The sequence below is a fragment of the Urocampus carinirostris genome, chromosome 2, assembly GCF_059441175.1.
Source record: "Urocampus carinirostris isolate Australia breed hairy pipefish chromosome 2, RoL_Ucar_1.0, whole genome shotgun sequence".
NCBI lineage: Eukaryota > Metazoa > Chordata > Actinopteri > Syngnathiformes > Syngnathidae > Urocampus > Urocampus carinirostris.
The window spans coordinates 1,749,029-1,771,413 of record NC_142350.1 but is presented as its reverse complement, the minus strand read 5'-3'; the positions used below and the strand labels follow the sequence as shown (position 1 = coordinate 1,771,413).

Genomic DNA, 22,385 nt, shown 5'->3' with positions numbered 1-22,385 from the left:
ACAAACATGGAAGGAGCTTTATATGTGATGGTTTATAATGGAGTTCAATATGGAAGACAAAAACAGGAAAGTACTGTATGTATAAAACTCGGGGAAATTAGTGAAATTTCATATATTAATTGCTCCGAAGCAGATTGCATTCAATCTTTCAACCTTAGAGACTGCTTTTAACATTTATTTATAGCATTGAAGAGTTAATATTTTTGTTTTGTATCTGATTATTTTGTACTGCCAGAGATTTTGTGTTGTTGTCCGATTTTACATTTTTCAAGTGTGTAAAAAGCAATATTGTTTTGTTTTTGAACAATTTTTTGTAGATATTTGAATTTCTAATTTCATGTGTTTTTCCAGGAGTCCCTGCAAAACATATGAAATTACAAATTACAAAATAATTTCGTGTGTAATGTTTTATGATTATTATTAACATCATTCAAAAACAATATGAGGATACATTTGGGAGCTGAAAGAAAAGAACGAAAAGAAGTGCCAGCTGCTCTTCTTAGTGGGCGGAGCCCAAGGAGCCAGTTTTCTAAATACTGTAGTTTTGGGTGCGACCAAGTATGGGGCGGTGGTGCTACACATGACAACGCCGTAATGACTGAGAGCAGGTGTGTCGGTGTAATTTTCACGTGTTCTAGAGTCTGACTGCCAGGAAACATGGCAATGGCAACAATTTTAAGTACTTAACTAAAAATTAAAGTATTTTCCTGACCTTGAAAGCACAACACAATTCAAGCATTTTCAAGGATTTCAAGCCGTATTAACCCTAAAAAAAAGAGTAGAGTGGTTTTCTACACGAGCCATATGAAAAAGCAGGTCAGTGATAGTTTTTTCCAACTTATTTTGCAAGACATATTTAGTTTTTAAGAAGCAAATCTTTTCCACAATAAAAAAAAGCACTGCATTTTTTGGTGCAGTTTGAGGATCCGAGTATTTAGACTGCTGGAGCACTCGATTTGAGACCGAAGAATTGCCGTGTACGACAGTGACCTATTTCCCAAAAGAGTGGTATGACAAATCCCCATGGACTTCATTTTTTTTCTCTCCTTCCTCAAAACCTTGATCACATTCTTTTGCGCAAAATGAATTCACGGCACATTGAAAAAAGGGCTATCACTCTGATTAATCTCAGTTCTACATAAAAAAATAAAGGTTTCATCAAACCCTGGCTTAGATAAACAAACAGAATGTTTGTTTATTCTGAACAAACGACAAAGAACTTTGACACCAACAGTTCTTTGTGGTGCAAGGATGAATGTTGTGTTACACATCGAGTCCCTTTAATGTGCTTGTACAAGCTCCAAGCAACACAGGTGACACAGTGACATGCAGTCCAGGGAGGCAGCTGTGCCTCACCTGTCCTCCTCGGAAATTAACACTAAAAGTTGTCCGAAAAACATGTATACACACTTTGTCATGAAATAACCAATACACTTTTTTTTCTATTGCAGATTTGATTTTGGAGTAAGAATGGCAGAAACTGTGCTTGCATTCGTAGAAAAAAAATGTTCTAAAAACATTTGGGAAATGTGAAAATGAAGCTCATGTCATGATTGCCAAAATGAAGACACCTGGGGCAATCGTTTGGCGCGCAGAAGCGTGCTCTCTGATTGGCTGGTACTTCCCTTTTAAGCTCTCAGTACCCAGAGGGGAATGTCAGACCGTAGTTGTGTCTCTCTGCGTGTTTCTGCAGATTACCAGTACCAAAGACTTCTCCTGCTTGATTACTGCCTGCCTCCTGTTTCGACCCACGTTTACGATCCACTCTCCTGCCCTGGCCATCGACCTGCCCGCTAAGCTGTATCGATTCTGCCTACCTGTCACGGAACTGCCATTCCGTCCGACGCTGCTGATGACCGACAAACACCTGCGTCCAAAGCAAGGTCTGACAACTCATTCCAATAAAGATTCCTTTAAAACGAATGCAATTGGGTCCGAGATTCGGTCCTGGTTCCTGACAGCTCAAGTGCAAAGGGTTACAAAGATGCCCCAGCATGTCCTTTTCCCTTTTCAGAATGTTTTCACAACTTTTCCCCAAGCTTCATTATCTCCCAATCTTACTTCAAAAGCAAATTTGAAATAGGAAAAAAAAGTCTAAAGTCAAAGGATATAGGTTTTTGTGGACACACAATATGAAATGGTTTAGTTTATTCGCTGTTTAAATTCTTTGTCATATTATTGTCATATGTAATTATTTAACTTCATAATAACTTCACAATTTTGGGATATTTTTTCCCCTAAAAATTGCTAATTCATTACATTTTCTGTGAAATACTAAGAATAAGAACAAGAATGTCAACAAAATGTAAATTGTTCATTATTTTGTTTGACCATATCGTCACACTTACACAATTGCCTGAATCATTATAGGACTTTAGGAAAATGTCTATCTCAAGAAAAAAATGTCTGAGTCAAGAGCATGAGTTAGAAAGAAATGCTGTTTGTTTCAATATCTGCAATATGCTTAGTAGACTGACTTGGGCACTGATAGTGCTTCCTAGGGGAAGCTGATGTAGAAAAGAATCTCAATTTGGCCCCAAAAGTTAGTTATGCACTTAAAGTATGTTATTAGCGTTTTTACCATTTTTGTTTGCACACCCATGGGCGAACTTTGGCACGCAAAAAAATGAAATTTGACTTGACACTGAACGTCACAGAGGTGACATCACTGGGTGGGATATTTTTGGCACAGGGGGAAAATTCTAGACCGGGTAAAAATCCAGAGCCCAAGAAAAGGAAACATTTCATTCTTGAAATCTTCCACACGTCTTGTGCAATGCCTCAAAGAAATGCAAAAGGAAAATGGACAGAAAATACTTTACAAATTGGATTGTTTGTGTCATGAACCAGAACAGACTCTCGGATCCAATAGCGTTAGTTTCAGAATAGTTTTTATTTGCAAGAGTAGTTGGAGCTGGCTCGGGACGTCAGCGCTTGTTGGTGGTCAGCCTCTTCGGTCAGAATGGCAGCTCCGTGACAGATAGACTGAAGGTGCAGCTTAGCGGGTAAGTCGATGGCCGGGGCGGGAGAGTAGGTCGCAAAACGTGGATCGGACACAGGTCAAAAAACGGGAGGCAGGCATGAATCAGGTAAGAGAAATCGTGAGTACCTTGTAGTCTGGAGAAAAACTCAGGGATACGAAGAGTACACTCGAACGTCCATCTCTGGACGCAGACCGCTTAAGTGGAGAACGTCAGCCAATCAGGAAGTGCGCTCCAGCTCGCCAAACGATTGCCCCAGGTGACTTCACTTAGGCCATCACGACAGTTTGTGCTGATTGATTCCACTTTTCATTGTGGGTAAAATTATGAGCCGTCGGCTGTGTCCTCATTATGCATCTTGTCTCCGATTGATGGTGTAACGGCTCCGGTGACATATATTTTTAGCTTCCCCCACAACAAAGGACTGTACAGAGAAAGCTACTTGGTTCCAACTCAAACCGTGCCGCACCTCCAAAATTATTTAGCGACTGCAGATATTTAAGGATCGACCGATAAGGGTTTTCCAGGACCAATTATTAGTATCAAGAGGAGGCCGATAACCGATACTTGGAGCTGATACTCATTATCTGTAAAAGCACAACACAGACGAGCATTCATGTGCTTAATCAAAAATACAGCAGTAGCAAAACCGAGTTTGGTTGTGGCTTGCTTAAGTATTGATTACAAAATAAAACACGGATAAAAATGTGATGGAATGTGTTTTTTAGCTTCCTCCATTTGCAGACCTTCTAGTCATTCATCTTCAATTCTCTCGTGGCTACTTGGTTTCCATGTTCTTCCACAGCGTAGAAATCAACACACCATGGCAGACAAAAACACGAAGAGCAATCAATGGAGTGAAAGTGAGGGTTTCTATTTAATTAATATTTGGGGGGACAACTGTGTGAATTTCCCTTAGGGGATGAATAAAGTATCTATCTATCTATCTATCTAACTCTTCTGCAAAATAACTTTCAAATTGCTAGATGTGCTATGGTGTTAGCATTCATGAACACTTCTGCTAACGATGCATTGGTGTGACATCACGCGTCCTCTTCTGCGCAAGCCGGATATGATGGCAATCAAGCAAGAGACACTTAAAAGTCACAGAAGTCGATTTTAGTTGGGAATGTACTTGGCAGTACTTAAACGCGCTCCTTTGAGCCGTTAGGTGGTCTGAGAGTTTGTTAAACTTCTGTGAAACTTCTGCAAGACTCCTGTTTAACTCTGAGAAATGCCTAGTCTGTGAATTTGCCTGCGTTTGATCCTGTTTTATTTTCGGCCTGATTTGTTTGATTTTGAACATTCTTTTGTTTGGAATTCTATCCACTTCCGCGACCATCGATCCCCGAATCGAATGTGCGCGCCCTCCTCCTCTCCCCAATTAACTGTGAGTACGTTACTCTATTGGGTTCTTTTTCCTGTTTCCTGCCCTGGTCCGTGACAAAAAACTTAAATAGCTCCGTGATTTTTCTTTTTACATTAAATAAATACAAATAATACAACCAACATGACCTCAATTAACCTAAAAAAAATTGTGAATCGATTTTTCAATGGAGCTGGCAAATTTAAAATGGTGGACACTCCTGTTTTAGAGCCAGATTGACAAAGTATTGTTATGCTAACAGAAAATTACTAGCCTTCCACTTGAGCATTTTTTTGCGCTTTTTCTGAGTCTCAACGCACACGCTTGATTAACAAACTAAAGTCATCATAAGATCTAATATATTAGTTTCCGCAGCACGGCGGCGCAGTGGTTAGCGCGTGTGAGATCGAACCTCCTGTGTCGAGTTTGCATGTTCTCCCCAAGCTTGTGTGGGTTTCCTCCGGCCACTCCGGTTTCCTCCCACATTCCAAAAACATGCATGTCAGGTAAATTGGCTGGTCCAAATTATCCCTAGGTGTGAATGAGCGAGCAAAATGTCTGTCCCTGTGTACCGGGTGAGTGGCTGGCAACCAGTTCAGGGTGTCCCCTGCCCACTGCCCGAAGATGGCTGGGATGGGCTCCAGCACCCCCGCGACCCTACTGAGGATAAGCGGTGTAAATAATGGATGGACCTATATGTGGAGAACTTTCTCGTATTTTAGACTGGCGATCACATGGTGCCAACTGCCCTTATTTGGAGTTTTGGCTGCAGAACACCAACGGCTTGAAAAAACCTCGCCAGTGCCGCAACTTTGGTGCCTGTCAAGTTGTATTGCAGTTTTGGCATTCCTAACATTCTTGGCATCACCACTTTCTCTAATACACAAATTCCTTAAATTGTATTCATCCAGTCATATTTATGACTTATGTACGATTTATGAACCGTTATATTTAGAATGATTCATGACCGTCATAATTAGGAAATATGAATGCTGTATGACCTGACATATTTATGAATATGGAAAAATTTAGGACTCATCATATAGATGAAGCATGAGTGATTTATGACCTATCATGTTATGAAGATTCGTGACCATCATATTTATGAGTAATGAGTAGTTTATGACTATATGGGGAGAACTTTGTCTTGAAATCATTTGTAAACTTTGAATGATTAATGACACTTAACATTTGAATATTGAATGAATTATGAATTAATTACACAGTTTATGCAAAGGAGTTATCAAATTATTGGATTGACATAGCACTCTAGAGTAAGCAGATTAAAGATTTTTGATATAACAGGCAGAAAAAAAAAATATTAAAATAATTAATTTATATATATATGGCAGCACGGCGGCGCAGTGGTTAGCGCATGTGCGGCACAATTCATGTCTTGGGAACCTCCTGCGTGGGTTCAAATCCAGCTCCAGACTTCCTGTGCGGAGTTTGTATGTTCTCCCCGTGCTTGCGTGGGTTTCCTCCGGGCACTCCGGTTTCCTCCCACATTCCAAAAACATGCAATTCAGGTGAATTGGCCGGTCCAAATTGTCCCTAAGGGTGAATGAGCAAGTGAGTTGTCTGTCCCCGTGTGCCCTGTGATTGGCTGGCAACCAGTTCAGGGTGTCCACTGCCCGATGATTGCTGGGATGGGCTCCAGCACCCCTGCGACCCTACTGAGGATAAGCAGTGTAGCTGATGAGATAGAGATATATATATATATATATATTTACAACATAGTGCTTGGAGATTGGCCAACGTTAAAAAAATAATGCAATGAAGAAGAATAGTGTATCGTAATAATAGTGCAATGAAAAGAAGTGTAAAAATTTAGCAGCGACCAAAACCTCAAAATAAGTCACTGGGTATATATTTTCAGTTTCGTGCAATAAGATTTAGCAGCACCAAAAATAAAGTCTCAATATATGTTTTCACAGTTTTTGTGCGCTCGTCTAGGGTGGTGATGGCCTGGAGAAGGAATAGCTTCTTCCCCAGGCCTTCACCACCCTCTGAACCTATTTGAAGAATGACGGATGTTCCTAAATACGACGGGTTATAAATAAATCATAATTCATAAAGGTATGTTAGGAATGTGGTGACGTTGGAATGCCTGGAATATTAGGAAAACAAAAAATGCAATAAAACTTGACAGTCTTTTGAAGAAAAGCATTTTGTAAAAACTGTTTCAGCCAGGAGTTCCCAAGCTCACAGTCTGGGGGCCAAATGTGGGCGTGATAATTTGATGCCCCCTGTCTAATATGAAAGTGTCATGTTAGTAGCCCAAGCAAACTGTGGACTTATTCATTACTGATTGATTGATTTATTTATTTTTGTAGGTTTAGGACTATAATTTGTCATTGAAACATGTATAAAGTACAATGAATTTGGATAGATAAAATACAATGAGATATAAAACAACATTAATTTGTAATTTTGTTTAAGCTTTTAAATCTTTTTTTTTTTTTTTTTTTTTTTTTTAGAAAATCTCTGGACTATATATCATTTATATTTATCATATGACATATTCACATGCTCTTTACAAATCTCTTCCTGGTTTCATTGAATCTTTGTATTAAAGAACACCACAAAGTCATTAGCTGAATGTGTAGAACCACCTGAAGAGCCTTTACCGTGTATTTGGAGTTATTTTAAAAAACAGAGGGGTTGTAATTGGTGGGCTGTGCTGTCCTTTGTGACTTTTTGTGAAGTGTTATACAATCAACCATGGCTTGAGTTTAAAGGAGCTTTTCCTGTGGAAAACCTGATTTGGCCAGACCCAGCTCCCAATCATTTGAGTCTGAGACCCCTGGTTTAGACTGTTAAGGGGACGGGACCAAGATAAGCTCAACATTTTCCCGTCTTTCTGTTTTCTCAATTGTTTCTCAAAGTTGTTCCAGACATCATTGTAACCTTGTATTTGATGAACAAAGGGAAAAAAACAGAGCCGTCAATCAATAAATCAAAAGCTACTCTCACACAAAGCTGGAGAGTGTCGGCTAACGTACCTGCGGCGTGGCTAGCAGTACGCTAAGCGTCCAGGCCACCACCAGCATGCGTTTATTCCTCAGTATGGCGTCCAGCGAATCCAGCGGCCTCAAGATGGCTGCGTAGCGGTCCAAACTCACAACCACCAGAACCAGCGCCGCCGAGTGCATAGCAAAAAGCTTGAAGAAGCACATTAGCTTGCACATAGCGTCACCCGCATACCATTGCACCGTCACGTTCCAAATGGCGTCCAGCGGCATCACCACAAGCGCCGACAACAAATCAGCCAAAGCCAAACTGGCCAGCAGAGGGCGTAGGTGCGACGCCAAACGGTAGCCCCGCCCCCACAGCACGCTCATCAGCACAGATAGGTTGCTGACTGATGCAAAAACAAAGAGCGCCAACGTGGCAGCAACACGGCAGCGGGCCGCCAACGTGAATTTGGGCGCTTCCCACGACGAGCTCATATTCCGTTGGCCCGGGTTGCTGTTGTTCCATTGGCCAAAACCGCTGACGCTCCCTTGGTCGCTACCAGGGAGCGGGGTTGGCGCCCATGTTGGCCCCTTACCAGACATCTTCTGAAAACACAAAAATACTTCTATGGGACAACATTTGGATGAGGTGTCTCCATCTGAGTAGTATTTTGTAAAGGGTTGAATTTTGGAAGAAGTGCTTGTAAACGCTTGAAATTGTTGCCATGTTTTCGGCAGTCTGACTCAGTAGACCATGCAAAAAATGAAGGTAGAATTTCCCAGAGGTAAATTGTAATGGGAAGAACTTCCTGCAACTAAAAATGTACAGTCATTTTTACCCAACACCTATATGGAGGGGGGAACCACGGCAGCATGTGCAGCACAGTTCTGAGCTAATGAGCTTGAACCTTCCTGTGTGACGTTTGCATGTTCTCCCCGTGTCTGCGTGGGTTTCTTCCGGGCACTCCGGTTTCCTCCCACATTCCAAACGCATGCATGTCAGGTTAATTGGCCGGTCCAAATTGTCCCTAGGTGTGAATGAGCGAGTAAGTTGTCTGTCTCTGTGTACCCTGCGACTGGCTGGCAACCAGTTCAGGGTGTCCCCTGCCCACTGCCCAAAGATAGGTGGGATGGGCTCCAGCACTCCCGCGACCCTACTGAAGATGAGCGGTGCAGATAATGGATGGACCTATATGGGGAGAATTTTGTCTTGAAAACAAATACGATTGCAATTTACTCAAGATCTAAAACTCATCAATCAATACATGCACAAGATTCAAAGTTGCATGTGTCAATTGCAAATATATTTGTGGATCTGAAAAATACATGATTCATGCTGGATTTCCTGTTTTAACTGTATTTTGTAGTATTTCTGTTGTATTTGTAGTATTTCTGTAGTAATATTTTTGTGGTAATATTTAGTAGTCTTTCTTTCTTAAAAAATGTGTAGTAATTTTCTAGTATATTTGTAGTATTACTGAGATCGTACATTGAGAGTAGTATTTTGAATTATTTTTGCAGTGGTATTTTTGTAGTATTTTGTAATGTTTCTGTAGTAGTAACTCTGCAGTATTACTGTAATAGTACTTTTGTACTATAGTATTACTGTAGTAGTATTTTATACTTTGTATTGTATCTGTTCAAAATTTGTAAAAAATCTTATAATAAATCCCTGTTTTATAATTCATAATTTAGTAATGTTGTATTATTTTTGTACTTGTAGTATTTTTGTAGTAGTTTGAACAAATTCATTGACACTAATAACAGAAAACACACAGTGTGAGGTACAGTGCGAAGTTTGAACAACCCCTCTTGACAATCTCAACAGCAATCAAGCACATTCACAATATTATATTTCAATGTGACGTTTAACAGCAAACACAATGTGAGGTTTGAACAACCATCTTAACAGCCAAGCATATTCACAATTCAGTCATGTCCGGCAACAAGACGTTTTAACATTTTTTTTCTGACATTTTTAACATCTTTGTTAGCGTCAATATATCTGTCCAGGCCCAAAGTTTTTTTGGTTTGAACAAATTCGGAACCCCAGCTGACATCACTAATAGCGAGTGATACCCGTTATTAAGGTATGATGCAGACTTCTAAAGTCAAAGGAGCAATCGGGACAAATCTGGCACCAAAACAAACGATTGTTTTTTTTTTAGCACTATATTTTCTATTATATATGCTGCCATGATGCTTTGACCATTTTTGTTCGACAGTCAGTCATGCAAGCATATGAGGAGCACAAGCGCCCCATAGACACTGCACCCCCACCGTTCACCCCTCCTGGTCAAGTGCAAGAATTTGCAATGCGCCTGAGCGAAACAAATTGCGACGACCACGTCACCAAATCGCAGTCCCCTTTGTCTCCAACGCAACTAGGGAAATTGCTGGCAAGTTACCGGCGCATTTTGGACCTCTGTGCATGCGCTATCTACTCCCCAGCGCAATGCGCCATCTTCTCACCTGCGATCCAATCTTCGGGGAAGTGAGGCAACAATCTGCAGAGGAGCTGTCCAACGTGCTGAAGCATTACTTTTGTCTTCTGGCTCTTCCTGCCTCCACTTGGGCGCCAAATAGCCTCATGGTGCATTTTTCGTTTTCCACTTGTGATCTGGTTTCGATGCAGAGATCTTCTGCTTCTGGCCCGCACTCCCTTGTCCCGCTAATTGAGAAGCACTGGTGTGTCGTTCGCAAACAACGCGGCTCTATGAGTCGGCTCCTCGGGGTTGAACGAAGAGTGGCAGCTCCCAACCAGTCTAAAGTCGTCTCTTTGCGCCCTTTCTCCTCCCTGTTTCATTATCTCGCGCTTTATTACCCTTTCTCTCACTATCCTCTTCTCTCGTTCTTTCTTTCTCTCTTTTTTTACTCTTTTTTTTCCTTTTCCTCTCTCTTTCACCCTCATTCTTTCTGCCCTACCCTCTTTCACGCTTTATTAAGATCTTTCTGTTTCTTGCTCTCTATCAAACTCATTCTCTCTCTTTCACGCTTTCTCAATCTTTCTTTTGTTCTTGTCAGGAGGACCAGAACAGAGCAGGAGACCCCAGAGCGACAAAGAGTGCTAAGCCGGCAAAAACAGGAGAGTCAACTCAGAACAGGCAAACAGGAGAGTCGACTCAGAACCGGCAAAAACAGGACAGGCAGAATCAGAACCGGCAAACAGAACAGGCAAAATCGGAACCGGCAAACAGGACAGAATCAGAACAGGCAGAATCAGGGCCGGCAGCGGAGTCGGACTGGCAGGCAGGGGAGTCGGACAGGCAGGCAGCGGAGTCGAAGTCGGACTGGCAGGCAGCAGAGTTGGAGTCGGACTGGCAGGCATTAGAGTCATTGCGCAGTCATAAGGCCGAAGGTGCCTTAGCCAATTTCGCCACGTCGGAAATGACTTGCCGAATTGCACATTCTAATAGGGAATTGGGCTGCTGGTTCTGGCATTCATAGTCGTCAGGGGGCAGATGTACGAACGCGGGGTCCATTCTGGTCGGAGGATTCTGTCAGGAGGACCAGAACAGAGCAGGAGACCCCAGAGGGTTCGTTACAAGTCTTTTATTTGGGGAAGCGGACAGAGTTAGCGGGAGACGCGATGACCGTCGAACGTCAGCAGCAACGCCGTGAAGACAACTTCGGGACACGTAGCCAATCGTAGCGTGGGACGGAAGCAGGTCGAGTTTACCGGGACTGGAGAGAAGATCGTAGCGTGGAACGGAAGCAGGTCGGATCGGAGGCAGTCAGAATCAGGTAAACAAGTCAAAAAGACACAGGAAAATCAGGCTAGTCAAACGGGGTAAAAAGTAATCCTCCGACCCAGAGGTGTCCGCGTAGCGTGCTTAAAAAGGGAACATAAACCAATCAGGGAGCGCATTCCAGCGCGTCAGATGATTACCCCAAGTGGCTCCATTTAGGTAATCATGACAGAACCCCCCCCCCCCTCAAGGGACGGCTCCAGAAGTCCCCCAGGAAAAAAAAAAAATAAATCCAAGACACGTCACAGGGAAACACTGGTAATCGAGGAACTATGTAACAGCACAGTACCTCTCCCTGGGCCAAATGGAGGGAAGCCCCCTCATCAGCATCCGAAGGGGCGGCAGAGGGTGGGTCCGGATGGCAAACAGGACAGGCAGAATCAGGACCGGCAAAAACAGGAGAGTCGACTCAGAACAGGCAAACAGGAGAGTCGACTCAGAACCGGCAAAAACAGGACAGGCAGAATCAGAACCGGCAAACAGAACAGGCAAAATAGGAACCGGCAAACAGGACAGAATCAGAACAGGCAGAATCAGGGCCGGCAGCGGAGTCGGACTGGCAGGCAGGGGAGTCGGACAGGCAGGCAGCGGAGTCGAAGTCGGACTGGCAGGCAGCAGAGTTGGAGTCAGACTGGCAGGCCGCGGAGAGTCGAACAGGCCGGCCGCGGAGAGTCGATCAGGCAGGCATTAGAGTCATTGCGCAGTCATAAGGCCGAAGGTGCCTTAGCCAATTTCGCCACGTCGGAAATGACTTGCCGAATTGCACATTCTAATAGGGAATTGGGCTGCTGGTTCTGGCATTCATAGTCGTCAGGGGGCAGATGTACGAACGCGGGGTCCATTCTGGTCGGAGGATTCTGTCAGGAGGACCAGAACAGAGCAGGAGACCCCAGAGCCTTCGTTACAAGTCTTTTATTTGGGGAAGCGGACAGGGTTAGCGGGAGACGCGATGACCGTCGAACGTCAGCAGTAACGCCGTGAAGACAACTTCGGGACACGTAGCCAATCGTAGCGTGGGACGGAAGCAGGTCGAGTTTACCGGGACTGGAGAGAAGATCGTAGCGTGGAACGGAAGCAGGTCGGATCGGAGGCAGGCAGAATCAGGTAAACAAGTCAAAAAGACACAGGAAAATCAGGCGAGTCAAACGGGGTAAAAAGTAATCCTCCGACCCAGAGGTCTCCGCGTAGCGTGCTTAAAAAGGGAACATAAACCAATCAGGGAGCGCATTCCAGCGCGTCAGATGATTACCCCAGGTGGCTCCTTTTAGGTAATCATGGCATTTTCAAACTTAAATCTGACTACGAAGACACTTCACGTTTCTTGTCCAAACCCTTACAGTTGGAGCATGCCCAAAAGTCGGAGAAGTTATTGAGCCGAGTATAGTCCACATATTAATTTATTTAGCTGAATCAAAGAGTTTAACACATCTTTCTTCCGTGCCAATTACAATCGTGTGTAGGAGACAGAGAGCGACGGGGGCCTCCGGGTTGCCCCTTTTATGACACATGGCGATAAACTGTTCACGTCCCATGACCAAGACTCTGGCTGATTGGTCCGCGCCGTCATCGATGCAAATTTCCCAATCGTCCTTTGAAGCTTGGGAGAAGGGTGATAGGTCATCACGTTTGCCCCCAGGCGAGGTGATAAATCATTGTTATTTACACAAACAGAAAGCAAAGACACGTTCCAAAGGAAATGCGGTTTCAACAACCTTCTAAAGAAATGCACTCAAGGCTGAAGTCACACAAAGGACAAGTATTTTTGAGTATAAGTGGAATAAAACAGCGTATAAAATAGTATATAACTTCACCGGGAACAATTATTTAACCTGGCATCATTATTCCTAAAGATGAGATCTATTCTTCGTGTATCTGACATGGCATCTAAGTTAATAGTGGAACATTTCACTTGGATCTTTTCCTTGTCTAAGCCGATACTCAAACATGACATTAGACAAGTCTTACAGAATAATGACATCGTTATGAGTAAAACAATACTAAATTAATTAAAAATGGCCTGTTATAGCCACAGACCATTCTGCAGTAAAGTTAATGGGTTTTGTTTTTTTTGATCAATTTGTATCTAGTTTCTCTGTACATATAGCTGGCTGCAGCCTCCAGTGAAAACTATGCATAAATTTCAACGTCATTCTTTTTTTTTTTTTACAGATAGGGAGAGAATTCCATTGCATATGTAGTCCTATGACGTAGACATGTAAGTTTTTGCACATTTTTCACAGCTAACCAGGGTAGTATAATTGCACTATAAGTTGAAACACAGACAATATAGCAGGTCTTGTCCCCTGTCTTGCATCTGCAGTGACTGTGTTTGTTCTTTTAAGACATAAGTAGCTCTAAAGAATCATTTTCTTAAGCATGAAACCGTGAGTCGTAGACCTTGAGATGCTGTGGCTCATGGAAGTACTATTGTGACATATCGTCTGCATTGTAAACGATATGAGTTTTTAGAGTCAGGCACACTTAAAGATTACTTTGTTCATCTGCGAGTCCATTTGAAAAATAAGGAAACTTTGAAGTGCCCCTTTCAGCGCTGTCTTTTTAAGTCAGATGTGTATTCCCAACAGCCTTAAAGAGGATACCAAATCTCTGCTAGATGAAGTCATGAAGAAGCCGGACTGTAATCTGTTCACTGATGGGCTGGACCTTTGCGCTTCAAGGACAGGATATAGTTGGGAGGGAGCCACTTGTGATTCAGATTGAAAGCATGTGGCCAGCATTGTTTTCAGAAATACAGGTTAGTTCAAACATCATCCAAATGTTCCCCCTTCATTACGATTAAAATAATTTTGTCACATAATGTATTTTTTCAGGCAGTCTTGACAAAACACATAGATAAAAAGAAACTTAAGTATTTTTGACATTACACGTATTTGTATTATGTCTAAAATGTCACTTTTGCAATATAAATCCTTCATCATGCAATTGAAATATTGTCCCATTTTTATTCTTAAGTACTAGGTAATACTGAGCCATAAACCAGAGCTCCAAAGTCTTCTTGAATCTCTGGATTTTGAAGTAAGTGTATAAACACAACAGCCATGTATGGTATGATAATCTGTTTGAAAAAATGTACTTTCTGTGTCAGTAAAAGGTGTTTTTTTCAGGCACCTCTGGGTTAGACTGTTGTTTTTGCTAAAAAATGACCACAATTGGGACTTACAGTGTTAAACGATGAGCAAAAGTGAGACTTTCGGTGTCATTTTTGTACAAAAATGAGTAAACGTGGGACTTAAGGTGTTTAAATTGCGCGAAAGTAGGCGAAAGATGGACTTTTGGTGGCATTTTAGCATGACAATGACAAAAACTGGGACTTTCAGAGGCGTTTTTGTGCAGAAATGAGCTTAGGTGTGACTATTGGTGTCAAAACTGAGAAAAAGGGAAACTTTCGGTGTTGTTTTTGCACGGAAATGAGCAAAATTAGGACTTTCAGTGTTGTTTTTGCACGCAAATGAGCAAAATTGAGACATTTGATGTTGTTTTGTGTGGAAAAGACCAAAAATTGTATCTACTTTGTAGTTATTTTATCTTTTTTACACAAAAATGAGAAAATGTGGGACTTTCGGTGGCATTTTTGCACGTAAATGAGCAAACATAGACTTTGAGGTTATGTTTTTAAGTTGAGATAACTTGAAAATGTTTACATGTAGTGGGATGGCATCAGTATTTCAGTTTAAAATGAATTTTGAGTGTATTTCTCCCAGACTATGAGCTGTGGAAAATAAAAATGTGATGTGTATTTCTCCCAGACTAATTAAATCTTTTTTTAAGTTTACTGTACTTTTAATTTTTATCATTAAACACTTTTCTGAAGTGTCATTTCCCATTTATTAACATCAAACTACAATGTGTTGTTAGCAGAAACACTTTTACTACGCTAAGGCCAGTTTTTGCTCATTTATTTCTGTTAGACAAGTATACACACACACATACAGAAAAAAAAGCATGGAACTTATTAGGGCCAAATCAATTCTTTACCTCTCTCCCTTTCGACTAGCAACCACATACAAACATATTTTGATCATTTAAAACAGTAATTCAGTCAATCAAAAAATTAATACACAATAGAAAGGTGGTGGGGGTGATAAGCACATGGTTTTATTTGTCAGTTTGATTTCCTTCACCGGATGTTTTACTGTGGCCAGGGCCTTTCTTCCAAAGAAAACTAAAGGGGAAATGTGAATGAAATTAGCATAGCCAGATAGTTAGCCACAGATAGTATCATCTGAATGCTCTTAAGGGGGCTTATTTTCTCAAAAAACGAATAGAATAGAATATACCTTTATTGTCATTGTAACATGAGTTGAATATATTGTGACAACGAAATTGGACGTGGCACTCCAGTTCCACATTTTACAGTGAGGATAAAGAAAACAAAGAGATAAAGGCACAAAGAAGATGTTTGTACTGTTCTTGATTGCATAGGCTTTGTTTTCCTCCGGAAAGAGTGTATGAGGGTGTGAGGGACAGACAGAGATGGCCGGATCCAACTAGATTTGATCTTACAGTACACACAGTCCAGTGTTTTTCCCTAATGGCTCAGTCCCCGTATTGAATTAATTTGGGAAGTACAGTCCTTAAGCATGCCTGATTAAAGTCGCCAGCGACGATAAAAGCTCCGTCGGGGTGTGCGAGCTGCTGTTTATTGATAGCAGCGGGCAGGAGATTTAGCGCTATGCTAACATTAGCATCCGGTGGAACGTTAGCATCCGGTGGAACGTAAACAGCAACCACAATGACCACAGTTAGCTCTCTCGGTAGATAGAAGGGTCTACACGATACTGCTAGAAACTCTATATTGAGTGAGCAGTGTGTGTCAATAATTCGGCTGTTAGTGTAGCGCATAGTCCCTGTAACGTAAATTACATTTAGTAATTTGTGCATTTCTCAGCCACCTATGTTACAAATTAACTTATCTTTGAGGTTGCAAATCGGTGACAAATATATAGTAGAGATCTATATATTCATTCAATTTTAATCATCAAATTATTAATTATTTTTCTGCATCTAATTGTTGTTAGTAATGTACCAATCAGAGGAATGGCCACAGGCCTGTCTTTTTTCATTTTCTCCTTTTATTCTTCCTTCTTTCCTTAACTTCTTTGTACAACATAATTCGTAATATCAATCATCAAAGCAAGTGAGCCGTTTGAAAGCCGGCCCTCTTTAATGAATTGAGCCAAAAAAGCCGGTTCTCTAATAAAAAGACTGACCTAATCTTCGCTCGACAACAATTACCACCAACAATGACGTACCGTATTTTCCGCACTATAAGGCGCACCTAAAAGTCTTAATTTTTTTCAAAAGCTGACCATGCGCCTTATAACACAGTGCGCCTTATATATGGCTCAATATTAAATTCGCAAGGTCTCGCAACTTACTCAACAGCCGCCGACTCCATTTTACCCCGAACGTGGAGTAGTCCGCGGTGTATGCTGGGATTTATATACCGGCGTTTCATTGGCTAACCAATGTGTCAATCATCATTTGAATCGATCACTATTGGCTGAAGTTATTCGGAGCCTCGGATTGGCTAGATGGCCAAAACATTCCCTGCAATCGGCCGAGTTTAGCAATGGCGTAGCAAGCTTGCTACAGTACGCCATAAAGAAACATGTTTCATTAGTCTGTATTTGTAAATATTCTACTCTCCTGGATTTACTTCACTCACGGTTGTAAGAAGACCATGATTGCGTATCATTATTGAACGTGAGAACTTAGGTGAGTTATGCGGCTTTATATTTTCTTTATCTTGTTTTAGAACGATCTTGATGTTGCTGTGATGAGTTGAGTGAATTAAACTCAATTCCAAGTGTTTATTGTCATATGCACAGTAAAGTTGTGAGCGAAAAAGAAAATAGAAACATAGAAATGTTTGGCATTTCTTGAATCCCAAGACTTCAACCTTCCGAATGATATTTGAAATGACGCATTTAAGTGACATCGTAAGGACACCGCATCCGCACCTGTCTACGACACGTATTTGCTTCTTTGCAAGCTTTGGGAATGTTAAGGGGGTAATCAATTTGACTGAATCATCTGACTGTTTTGTCGACGTTCCCATTGTAGCGCCTTATAATCCGGTGTGCCTTATCTATGGAAGATATAGGACCAAAAACTATTTTTTGGGGGTGCGCCCTATAGTGCGGAAAATACGGTAATCTCGAAGCGACGAGATCTTATTAGCCAAGATCGGCGTGCAGAAAAATAAAAACTCAAACCGCAAGACCAAAACAACGATGAAAAGTTTGTAGTGCAGTAATTATTTGTTAAAGAGTAGTTGGGTGATAATGACAATTGTGTGGCAAAAAAGTTACGTCCCCAGCAAAAATGATGCGTCTAGGACACAGGTACGTGGGCAAACGAAAACACTGAGTGTATAATACAAGATAATTATACAGAATAGTTTAAAAAGAAAGAATATGTAAATAACAAGACTACCATATTTTCCGCACTATAAGGCGCACCGAGTTATAGGGCGCACCCCCCAAAAATAGTTTTTGGTCCTATATTTTCTATACATAAGGCGCACCGGATTATAAGGCGCTACAATGGGAACGTCGACAAAACAATCAGGTAGTTCAGTCACACTTATTACCCCCTTAACATTCCAAAAGCTTGCAAAGAAGCAAATACGTGTTGTAGACACATGCGGATGCGGTGTCCGTACGATGTCACTCAAATGCATCGTTCCAAATATCATTCGGAAGATTAATGTCGTGGGATTCAAGAAATGCCAACCATTCCTTAGTTTCTATTTTCTTTTTCGCTCTCAGCTTTACTGTGCATATGACAATAAACACTTGGAATTGAGTTTAATTTAAAAATAGAACACATCGAGATCAGTCTGAAACAAGATACTGGGAAAATATATAGCCGGAGTAGCTCACCGAAGTCGTGTTCAATAATAATGCAACCATGGTCCTCTTATAGCCGTGAGTGTAGTAAATCCAGGAGAGTAAAATATTTACAAATACAGTACAGAATAGTAAAATACTGTTATCTCTATGGCGTAGTTCTACCCAACATGCTATTCACAGTCATCTTTTTCGGCCAATTGCAGGCTTTGTTTTGTCCCTTTAGCCTATGCAAGCCTGTAAATGATAAAAAGGATCCGCCCACTTTACCTCCGAATAACTTTAGCCAATAGTGATCGATTCAACTGATTATTGACACATCTTTTTCGGCCAATTGCAGGCTTTGTTTTGCCCCTTTAGCCTATGCGAGCCTGTAAATGATAAAAAGGATCCGCCCACTTTACCTCCGAATAACTTTAGCCAATAGTGATCAATTCAAATGATGATTGACACATTGGTTAGCCAATGAAACGCCGGTATATAAATCCCAGCATACACCGCGGACAATACGGTAATCATTTCTCGTTGAACATTCGAATAGCAAAAGGGTAAAAACTTTTAAGATGTGTAGTTTTGTTCCTAATGAAGCAAGGACGAAAAAGCAAAGAAGGTGACTAGGATCCGTCCATAATTTTAGTGTCCATCTTCTTGTTCGTTCGTAAATGGACAAATTCAAAAGAGGCGTAATACGGAAATATGTTATTTCCTTAGTTTTTACCCATATTCAATAACAGATTACTCTCAATAGAATAATGCACACAAAAGATCTGAATCGTTTCAAATAATCAAAATTTTGAAATAAGTTTGAAAATAACGACATATTAACACAAAAGAAAATTTGAGACTAGAAATCATTAATAACGTAGCTGAAGCTATTTCAGTCACTGAATGAAATGTGTTTTCTTTTTAAAAAGAAAAAAAAACACACAAGTATTAAGTCGGGCCAGGTCATGTTTATTTGTTTATATGCCTTAACCACAAAAGATCTCGAAGGGCTGCATAGAACAAAGACTATTGCACAGAATAAAGATTATGATAATAATATAATACAAATGCGAGTCAACAAGATAATTCATAAGTGACAAGTATGCATTGTTTTATATTGAATCAATAAGAAAAGATTGATTATGATTATAGAGAGAGGAAAAGACAATTAAAAAGTTTTGACATTGAGTTCCATTTGGCATTTTTTGAGATTTTTGATGTTTAGGCAGTGTGAGGGTTTGGAATTTTGATGAGTTTAGCCCAAAGGACAAGATTCTTTGGGAGTACAATTGATTCCACACTAAAAAAAATTTTAAGAATGAGCGTGTTACGATTGACAAATGATTAATAAATATGTAACAAATGCTGACTTATAGTTCGGGAAAGGATCCTAGGTTTTTAAAAATAATGGATTAATTGATTTCGAGACAGATCATGATAATTTAAAAATATAACTGCACGGGAAATAAATGGATAGAAATTAATTAAATTAAGATAATGTCTACTAGTACTTTAATTTAGAGAAAAATGTAGGCCATTGAATAGTCCAGCTAATTTACTAAAACATCCCATTACGTAAGCACGATAGAATTAACGAGACTCTAAGTGCCACTGAATTCCACTAAAGAGAAAATGTTTTTTTTTTTTTTTTTAATCAATGGACTCTCCAAAGGACATATCAAACTGTCAAAAAGTGGGCAAATCAGAATGGAAATGGACAAAATGTTTGCTGTGATGGGGACCACAGTTGAGAAAAATTAACAAAGGCATCCATTCATCCACTGTCTGCGCTTATTAACAACAAGGTCACGGGGGTGATGGAGCACACCCCAGCTGCTTTACGGACAGCTAACAAGAGATGCCTGAACTGATCGTCAGTGGAACTGAAAAAAGACAATAAAGTCATTTCATTTTTGAGATGGACACATTTTGAAAAAGTACTTTTGATGGGCCAAGAGCAACATTCAAATGGTGAATGTACTGTGGAATACGCAAATCAAAGCCTGGAACACAAGAACATTCAAGAATACGTCTGCTTGAAGTTATATAGAGTCTTGTTAATACAAAGTGTATATGTACATGAGGAAAATTGATACATTTATCTTGCAAAATTATATATGCTGTTTTATTTCACTTGTATTCATAAAAATTGAACTGAGTTTTGAACTCAGTTGGGGGGAAGTTTTTAAGAGACTGATAAATTCTAACTTCAGAACGAGACACGTGAAATGTTTTTGGTCAGAATTCAGTATAATAAGAGGTAAAACCTTACATTAGTTTTGTCCGCAATTGATGAAAAATTGTCTTCTGAATAACTGTTTTTTTTAATTCAAATTATGAAGTTTTGGACGGATAGAAAAATATTACACAAAAAGAATATGATATAATATAAAACAATTCAAATGTTTGTCAAATAGCTTAACAATAATCAATTAGAATGACTATACACCAATAGAGTATCGCCCTCATTGAAAACTTTTTTGGATGGTATTTTTCATTTTTGGCAAAGTCATTCACTTTGAGCGTGAATTACCTGCCTTCTTTGTAAAATACTGTTGTTTTAAACAAATTTACTTACTGAAAAGATAACGAATCGGTTATGATTTTTACAAAAAGCAAAACAAAGAGTGAATCATAACAGTAAAGGCGTTTTATTTGGTAGTTGATGATTTAACAATCTACCCTGGTCATCTGCCTCGAGGGGGGTGGCCAACAGCAAGATAACACATATAAAAATCAAGAAAAGAAAATAATAAGAAGGAAATAGAAAAATACACACAGAATTTTTGGACAATGACCAATCCATAAAAAGGAAAACACTCAATATTTCAAATCAGGGTGAGTGATTCTGATGATGATAATGGGAAATGTGGAGCACATTGTAAAGCACTTTGGGAAGTCATTGACTTGACAAGCACTATATAAATGCAGATCATTTCATTTCAATTAGTAAAAAAGCAAAATTTGAGATTTAGAGCTAACAATTTAGAAAATGAATTGTTTATCTTTGATTTTGAGTTTTGGGATATAATGCTCAGAATGGATACGGCAACTTATAGTGAGGATTTTGCTTTCACTAATAATAAATAAAGTTAATCTAAGAAAATATACGAATCTATATAAATAAATGAATTAGTCTTTTTTCATGTTAAATTGAGCCATGAATGTCTCAACAGGGGGGGGAATAAAAACATCTTATTAGGATTACCTAATTAAAAGAAAAATTTAGGTCTCTACCTATCTATATATATTTCTCTATATCTATCTCTCTTTGTCTCTATCCCTATTTCTCTCTTTTTATCTCTGTTTCTCTCATCCACACAGGAGACAGTGACCCCTGGTGATCAGATGCTGGTAAAACAAAAAGGCCTGGTCCAGTCCACGCTGGGATGGCCCTTCTACTCATCGCCCCCACGGCTGTTGGGGTGCCTGGATTCACCAGGGACACTGCAGTGGATGAAAATGAGACGAACATCGATTCCCTAGCCACTATGAAGATCCGAGCGGGTAAGGCCAGTCGGGCCCCTGCTTACATCGACGCCAAAAAACACCGGACGTGTTCCACGATCCCGTTTCCTGATCGGAAAAGGCTACCCTATTGCCACAAGCGAGGCCCTCGTCCAGTTTGAGAGGCAGAAGGGCGGTAGCCACAAAATTCATGTTTTTTTTTTTATCAGCCCACGGTGGGGTGGTGCCGTCATTTATAGGACACATCCCAGGATACAAAATCATGTTTGGGCACACTTTTGGCCGTCTTTCCAAGAAAGCTCTAGAAAAAAGCACCAAAAGAAGACCCCAACTCCAAAAACAGTGAGAAAAAAGGAAATCGGTTCGACTTCTGCTACTGTTTTATTTAAATCTTTGGACATTAAAGGCTGCATTACTACATTTGTGTCAGCTCTCACACATCACACACTTTCATTGATAATAGCCGGATATTGTGCAAGTCTCATATACTTACACTAGGGGGATGCACGATGAACATCATAGTTACTGGTCTAATAAAAAATAACACTGATTAATTGATTGATTCTTTGATTGACATTTTTTGTTTGTTTCTCTTGCGGTCTCCATTAATGTCTCTTATAATTACTACTTGCTTACTACTTTGTATGATGTCTTTGTTTTATCCCCGTTTTTCCAAGATAAGACATTCTCGACCTCATGATCCCGAGGAGGGGAATTTTTCCCTTTACGAAGGTTTTTCGCCCCTCCACGAAATCACCAACCAGTTGTATTTCTTAATGATGTGTTAACTTGAAACCCCTGGTATTGTTTTCACTGATGTTCTTTGAAATTCACAACAGGGGGAAATGTAAGGTAAATTACATTTAGTTATTTGTGCATTTCTCAGACACCTATGTTACAAATTAACTTGATGAAATTAACCAGTTTTTCTTTTCTAAACAAGTAATCATTCACACATACACACACACACTATGTTCAGTGCATGCATGACTCTGTGTACATCC

At 40.3% G+C, this 22,385-nt stretch overlaps 1 protein-coding gene and 1 long non-coding RNA gene across 3 annotated transcripts in view; one reads left to right on the top strand and one right to left on the bottom strand.

The window, feature by feature from the left end:
- Nucleotides 1–9,991, bottom strand: part of gnrhr1 (gonadotropin releasing hormone receptor 1) — a 19,077-nt gene extending 9,086 nt beyond the window's left edge. Inside the window, exons 1-2 of the mRNA XM_088328286.1 lie at nucleotides 9,777–9,991; nucleotides 7,353–7,910 (exon numbers count right to left, since the gene is read on the bottom strand). Coding sequence (XP_088184412.1) covers nucleotides 7,353–7,907 — 555 coding nt within the window. The 5' untranslated portion in view covers nucleotides 7,908–7,910; nucleotides 9,777–9,991. The remainder of the gene's footprint in view (nucleotides 1–7,352; nucleotides 7,911–9,776) is intronic.
- LOC148370598 (uncharacterized) lies at nucleotides 1,676–22,385 on the top strand. 2 transcript variants are annotated; one of them, XR_015849682.1, is made up of 4 exons: nucleotides 1,676–1,883; nucleotides 13,639–13,808; nucleotides 14,027–14,089; nucleotides 21,238–22,385. It is a non-coding gene; the product is annotated as an uncharacterized LOC148370598 (long non-coding RNA). The 2 variants fall into 2 exon arrangements; XR_015849681.1 differs by lacking the exon at nucleotides 1,676–1,883 and adding an exon at nucleotides 11,986–12,157.